The sequence below is a fragment of the Trematomus bernacchii genome, unplaced genomic scaffold, assembly GCF_902827165.1.
Source record: "Trematomus bernacchii unplaced genomic scaffold, fTreBer1.1, whole genome shotgun sequence".
In the NCBI taxonomy this organism is placed as follows: Eukaryota; Metazoa; Chordata; class Actinopteri; order Perciformes; family Nototheniidae; genus Trematomus; species Trematomus bernacchii.
Genome location: NW_022987581.1, coordinates 1,964,180 through 1,971,026, shown reverse-complemented (window position 1 = coordinate 1,971,026; position 6,847 = coordinate 1,964,180). Strand labels below are relative to the sequence as shown.

At 36.7% G+C, this 6,847-nt stretch overlaps 1 protein-coding gene across 1 annotated transcript in view; it reads right to left on the bottom strand.

Moving 5' to 3' along the window:
• The window catches only part of kri1 (KRI1 homolog), a 22,300-nt gene extending 19,640 nt beyond the window's left edge, over positions 1-2,660 (bottom strand). The window contains exons 1-4 of the mRNA XM_034127170.1: positions 2,485-2,660; positions 1,547-1,614; positions 1,355-1,457; positions 1,178-1,277 (exon numbers count right to left, since the gene is read on the bottom strand). Coding sequence (XP_033983061.1) covers positions 1,178-1,277; positions 1,355-1,457; positions 1,547-1,614; positions 2,485-2,569 — 356 coding nt within the window. The 5' untranslated portion in view covers positions 2,570-2,660. The remainder of the gene's footprint in view (positions 1-1,177; positions 1,278-1,354; positions 1,458-1,546; positions 1,615-2,484) is intronic.
• Positions 2,661-6,847: the final 4,187 nt, after the last annotated feature.

Below are 6,847 nucleotides of genomic sequence, written 5' to 3'. Positions count from 1 at the left end.
GCTTTTATCTCATGATATGAAAAAGGGCTGCATGATTTGGGACAAAAAACGAATTGCCTGATATTTTGACTGATACTGCAATTCCAATATGGTTCGTAGTATTAGAGACAATTATCACGTTAACATTGAAGTCTATTAAAATGATAATAGTGTGATTTTCTAAGAGGATCTGTACCAAAAAGGTAGAATAATCTCTGCAGTTCCACAACACTTTATTCAGATATTTGCTCATATTTTGCCGTTATCATTTATTGTGCGTACTTGTAATAATCGTTGCAGCCCTTATAACATGATTATAACTACAGATTGTAAGTAAAAACTGATGAGGACACACACAGGGATTTTAATTTTGGGGTACACTATCCCCTGGACCAATAGAGTGGTGCCGTGACGAGTCCTAAAACCAGGAAGTGAGTCAGCATTTCACCACTTCCTGTTCCCTCGTCTCAGAGCCAATGGGATCTCTCCATAGGGTTTTGGAAAATATCTGGAAATAAGGTCTGTGGTTGACACAAAGTCAAGAGACGGATCACGTTTTGTTCTACGACATTAAATCCATCAGCAGTGACCCCACTGGTGATTTCTGAAGAGTTGACGTGTCTGAAAAACGATGGTTGTTACCAAGTGGCTGAATAGGACTACAGAAGTTGAGGAGGCCGTTGTACGTCATTACGCCGAACACGTAAACACTCCTCTAAGTTTGTTTGCCCTGTTCTGCTTGAAAGCAAGTACCTGCCTCCTGCAAACTGTTCAAACAAACGCTTCAACTCGTACCATTTAGAATCTGTGTGTTTGAATATGGATCTTAAGTCGGCGTGACGTTGAAGTCGTGCTGCTGTACTCGGCTGTAGTTCCTTTATAGCATAACGTTAGCATTTTGCTTCTGGCGATTCGATTTATGATTAGAAAATTATAAAAGTAGGGTAGACATGTGGAGATTATCCGGCTGAACAAAACGTGCATTTATCAAACAGGTTCGTTTTCCACAGACCTTATTTCAAGCTATTTTCCAAAATCCCATGGAGAAATCCCATTGCTTTTTTGTCGAGGGAACCAGCAGCTTACTTCCGGGTAAATACGTCATCCCTGCACCGCTCTATACGGCATCTCTCTGAAGAAGTGATGGCGGTGCGTTCAAACACTGTTTTTATTAATGAAATATCAGTCTGTGACTCACCCCTCCTTCTCCAGTATGACTTTACGCTCGTAGTCCTTCAGGAACATCGGCTTCACGGCTTTCTTTGATGTGGAAGCCTTCTCATCACTGATGGCTGGACCTGAAAGATTTAAGAGATTAACACATTAGAATAAAGATGTCCTACAGACCCTGAACGCAACACCGAATACACTTTACCCTCTGAGTAGAACGTGGCATCTTCCTGGTAGATTTTGGGGTCTTTCTTCTTCAGCAGGGACAATGTTCTGTAAAAGTCCCGCTCCACTGCAGGGTCCAGCTCCTGGGAAGAAGACAGATATATAAATCAGTCAATAAAATAAACAAGTTATTGAGCTGTGTGTTGTGTAGAAAGAGAAGAAGAGACGTTACCACTTCACTGTCATCAGAGCTGGACTCAGACTCTGAGTCATCCGCTTGGTCTCCATATTTGTCCTTTACTGCACAAGAGTTATTATACAGTTATTATAATATGTGAGGTACATGATTATGTTTTTCACATGATGCTACTTTGTACTTTTACCCCACTACATGATAAAGGCAAGTATTGTAATCTTTACTTCACTACTTTGGAGATTAAGGTCATTAATACAACATTTTAAAAAGCTAATAGATTACAATATTATTTATAAAGTGTCTTGTTGTAGATTACCCTACCCAGCAGAGTGTTTCATTCGTATCGGAATACTTTATTTAACCCAAGGGGAAATTGGGTTTTAGTGACAATTAGCTTCATTTCAGAATACATTTAAATATGTAAATAAAATAAGAAATTAAGTATGCAATAAAAGATCAACTAAAAATACATTTATATATATTTATAAACACAATTTAAAGAACTATACATAGGTTAAACAACAATAATTATGTACAAATGTCATTATTACAATATTTGCAGTAGCTAAACATGGTGTAAAATGATATTCAATAAAACAATATTTGCATTGGTTAATAACAAGTAAAAATTATGTGCTCCACATTTATCAGTTGCAGCATTTAATTGACAATTATTACTATTAATAATAATACAATTATCAATATATATGAGTCTGAAATTGGACATAAAAAGTACTTTTATTCTTGGTAAACTCAGTATATTTTGATGCTTGTAGTTTTTACTGTAGAGTACACTATATGTATAATAATGACTTGTACTTGTAACTGAGTATGTAAACACTGCAGTATTGCTTATTGTACTACATTAGATATCTGTAAAAACCCAGTGTATAAGAATAACAACATAAATCTGCTGTTGGTCCCCACGTTGTGTTGTTAGCTTGTCAGTTAGCATCGTTAGCTGAAACACTCACGTCTCTGCAGTTCCTCTTTCTGTCGGTATTTGTCATACTTCTGAGCAAACCCGGAGTTTATCTTCAACTCCGGTCTGCCTGCCATGGTTTCTTTTTAATTAGGAAGTTATCTTTAAGCTAGAATAAAAACTACACGCTGGTAACCGGAAGTCATTTCAAGCCGCTGCATGTGTGTGGAAAAACTAGACCACGTGGGTTCCGTTGTACACGTCATAGATCACGTGCATTACGTACAGTGTCCAGCAGAGGGCGCACTAATACATTAGGAACTGCATACAAGATGAGGAGAAGTTGAGGAAAAATTGCATTTACATATTTAACACATTTATTATGTAGATTAAAATAATGTTTGTATGCGTGTTTTATCTGTATGTGTGTGTGTATATTTTTTTATAATTAAATATATTTTTATTTTGTTATAAAAACAAAATCTTGTTTACTTTTATTATTTTTTATTGTTTATTAATTTATATATACTTATTTTGTTTGTCTTTTTCTTGACTTTTTCTTAATGAAAATATTATTCTATTATTTCTTCTATTTCTTCCAACCAATTCAATGTGTAAAATGTAAAAAAAAAAACCTAAAAAAACCAATATGTCTATAAAAACTACTGCTAAAATATATCCTGCAAAGAAGCAATTGAAATATTTGAATTATATAAACATGCATTTTTTTTTAATAAGCACTAAAACCAATAAAATAATGAATAAAACATTTTAACTGTCAGGAAAAAGCCTTTGTTTAGCCCTATAAAAAGCTGTTATTTTGAACAGGGTTATTCATTTCTATTGCATTTATTGAAAGTCTAATATCTACAGAGCAATGTTGAACCAGTGTTTATCAGTTAGTCACCTATTTGTCCAAAAAGCCCACAAAGGGTAAATAATAAAAGTGATTTTTATTTGACAAAGTGAGTGTTTGTTTAATAACGGATCGTACAGAACACTGTGGCTTCACTATTTGATGTTTACTCAATGCGTGGAGAGGAGAGGGGGCAAGGATGTGTGACGGATCACACTCAACACAACGTCAGAAAAGTGTGCACAATCAGGAATAAACCTGAGTTGAGTGACTCAGATACAACAATCAATATATGCCAAGATATGAAGAACATCCCCTGTAACAGAAACATATAACTAGATAATTAGAAGTTACATAATTGTAAAAATAATGATAAAGCTTTATTTTTTAAGAACTTTGTATACACAGGATGCAGCCCAAAATGCTTGGCACACAAAAGAAATGTAAAAATATAAAATGTTACTTAATTCTGAGGTTCATATCAGTATGTAGTGTCTCTACTTTAAAGAGTCCTCTCCTGCTGATGTTCAGGTGTATATCAGTATGTAGTGTCTCTACTTTAAAGAGTCCTCTCCTGCTGATGTTCAGGTGTATATTAGTATGTAGTGTCTCTACTTTAAAGAGTCCTCTCCTGCTGATGTTCAGGTGTATATCAGTATGTAGTGTCTCTACTTTAAAGAGTCCTCTCCTGCTGATGTTCAGGTGTATAGTGTCTCTACTTTAAAGAGTCCTCTCCTGCTGATGTGCAGGTGTATATCAGTATGTAGTGTCTCTACTTTAAAGAGTCCTCTCCTGCTGATGTTCAGGTGTATATCAGTATGTAGTGTCTCTACTTTAAAGAGTCCTCTCCTGCTGATGTTCAGGTGTATATCAGTATGTAGTGTCTCTACTTTAAAGAGTCCTCTCCTGCTGATGTTCAGGTGTATATCAGTATGTAGTGTCTCTACTTTAAAGAGTCCTCTCCTGCTGATATTCAGGTGTATATCAGTATGTAGTGTCTCTACTTTAAAGAGTCCTCTCCTGCTGATGTTCAGGTGTATATCAGTATGTAGTGTCTCTACTTTAAAGAGTCCTCTCCTGCTGATGATGAGGGTTAGGCTAAGAGGTCATCTATGATCATTCGCAGCACTATTGGTTAACCTCCATCTCCATAAACAGTCTGAGCAAAGCACAGTGATGTCCGATTGGTCTGTTTTGTTTATTTAGAATCTGGTGAGAGTTATTTGGAACACATTGGCATAAATTGTGAAACTGCTAACATAATGTGATGCAATCAGAAAAAAATGTCCCCAGTGAAGTTAAGCCTTTCTATAAAAAATGATAAACACAGGCAGTGAGGAGGACACGCTGTAATTGAGCAGTTATTTATATCATAAATCAAGTGAAATGCTCCAGCCTGCCGTGACCTTTGTGGATAAATGAATGATTAATGACGTCGCGGGATCAGATGAAACTTTTCTTTGAAAAACAGATGTCTTTCTCAGTGTTAACAAAAAACAAGTTGTACCACAAACATCACCATTACTGCTTTCACTGTGTTCCCTCCAGGGAGTTCCTCTCCCACACACTGAACATCAGCAGGAGAGGACTCTTTAAAGTAGAGACACTACATACTGATATACACCTGAACATCAGTAGGAGAGGACTCTTTAAAGTAGAGACACTACATACTGATATACACCTGAACATCAGCAGGAGAGAACTCTTTAAAGTAGAGACACTACATACTGATATACACCTGAACCTCAGCAGGAGAGGACTCTTTAAAATAGAGACACTAAATACTGATATACACCTGAAACTCAGCAGGAGAGGACTCTTTAAAGTAGAGACACTACATACTGATATACACCTGAACATCAGCAGGAGAGAACTCTTTAAAGTAGAGACACTACATACTGATATACACCTGAACCTCAGCAGGAGAGGACTCTTTAAAATAGAGACACTAAATACTGATATACACCTGAAACTCAGCAGGAGAGGACTCTTTAAAGTAGAGACACTACATACTGATATACACCTGAACATCAGCAGGAGAGGACTCTTTAAAGTAGAGACGCTACATACTGATATACACCTGAACATCAGCAGGAGAGGACTCTTTAAAGTAGAGACACTCCATACTGATATACTCCTGGCAATGATTATAATATGTCCTCTTTAAGTAAAGAGTACTTCTGCTGATAAGTCTATGGATACAGTTGTACTAATAGACGTTTACAGCATCTCCCCCACATGGGATCAGACCTCCTTGTTTTCATACATGCATGTTTCCCCACATGTCTACATACGTGTATACCTGACTTGTGTAATCAGCTACACACTTCCACTCTTCTCGGCCTTGAACTTTGCACGTGGCCTGCCTGTTTGTGGGTTTGACAGCAGGGTCCGAACGCTGTTTGCCTTTCCTCTTTCCTCGGATGGCTGTTATTGTGGCTTTACTCCTATAGCTACTATGGATTTAGAGGAAACATAACCACGGTATTCATTAAAGCTATGGCAACGAATGTCAAAGTATTCTGACTTTAAATGAACACAACAACAGAGTCACTTTCCCTCTCGTAGTGTTGTAAGTTTATTTTCTAGTATAAGGAAAAATGCTTCTGCTATGGCAAGTAAAAAGCAAATGTACCAAATTGTGAGGAGTATGTCCTAATGTACTCAGACTATGTATAGAAGTTATTATCTTTATAGAAAACCCATGGTTATATATTTTTATTTAATGAGCAAATGAACACAATAACAGAGTCACGTTCCCTCTCGTAGTGTTGTAAGTTTTCCTTTCTGTGTTCTCACTGTGTGGGAGAGAATTTCTAAGAAACCGAGTAGCTTCGCCTTACCCTGTGACGACCAGACTTTCTAGGAAGGAGGTTTAATTTTCCCCAAAAACATCCGACCCCCCTTTAAAAAAAAAAAAGACCAGCCCCCTAACTTGTGTGCATACCAGAGCTGCTAAATGAAAACAGTGAACATGCTGCTGTACGTGGTTCAAAGAAAGTCTCCGCCACATACCTTAAGCAGAATTTAAACCACCCATGATAACTGTTACGATCGGTATGAGTTTCCCCCTGTTATGTCACGATCTTTCTGTGTATTTTCCAACAAAAAAGGACTTTGATTTAAAGAAACTGTCTTCTGCACTTGGGTCTTATCTACTCTGCTCTCCAGCCTCGACAATAACAAGTAATAAAGGAAAAAAGGTCCGATAATACACAAATGCTTGAGAAACAACATTTATTTGTACTTTTTCACTTAACATGAGTTCTACTAAATTCTTACACGTCATAATATTTAGAGCAGTGATTCCCAAGGGGGTATTTTGGTGGAAGGCTTGGGAAAAGCTATTGTGATTTGATTAAAACATAGCCTATATATCAAACACAGTCTCACGTCATTTTGTGTTATAGTCACGAAATTAATCTATTGATTCGTGTTCACCAACACGATTTTGCCATTGTTTTCGTGTCACACAGAACGATTTTAAAAGCAATGTAAATAATAACAAATTAGAAGGAAAAAGACATTTAAAAAAATACAGATTTAAGTATTCTGACAC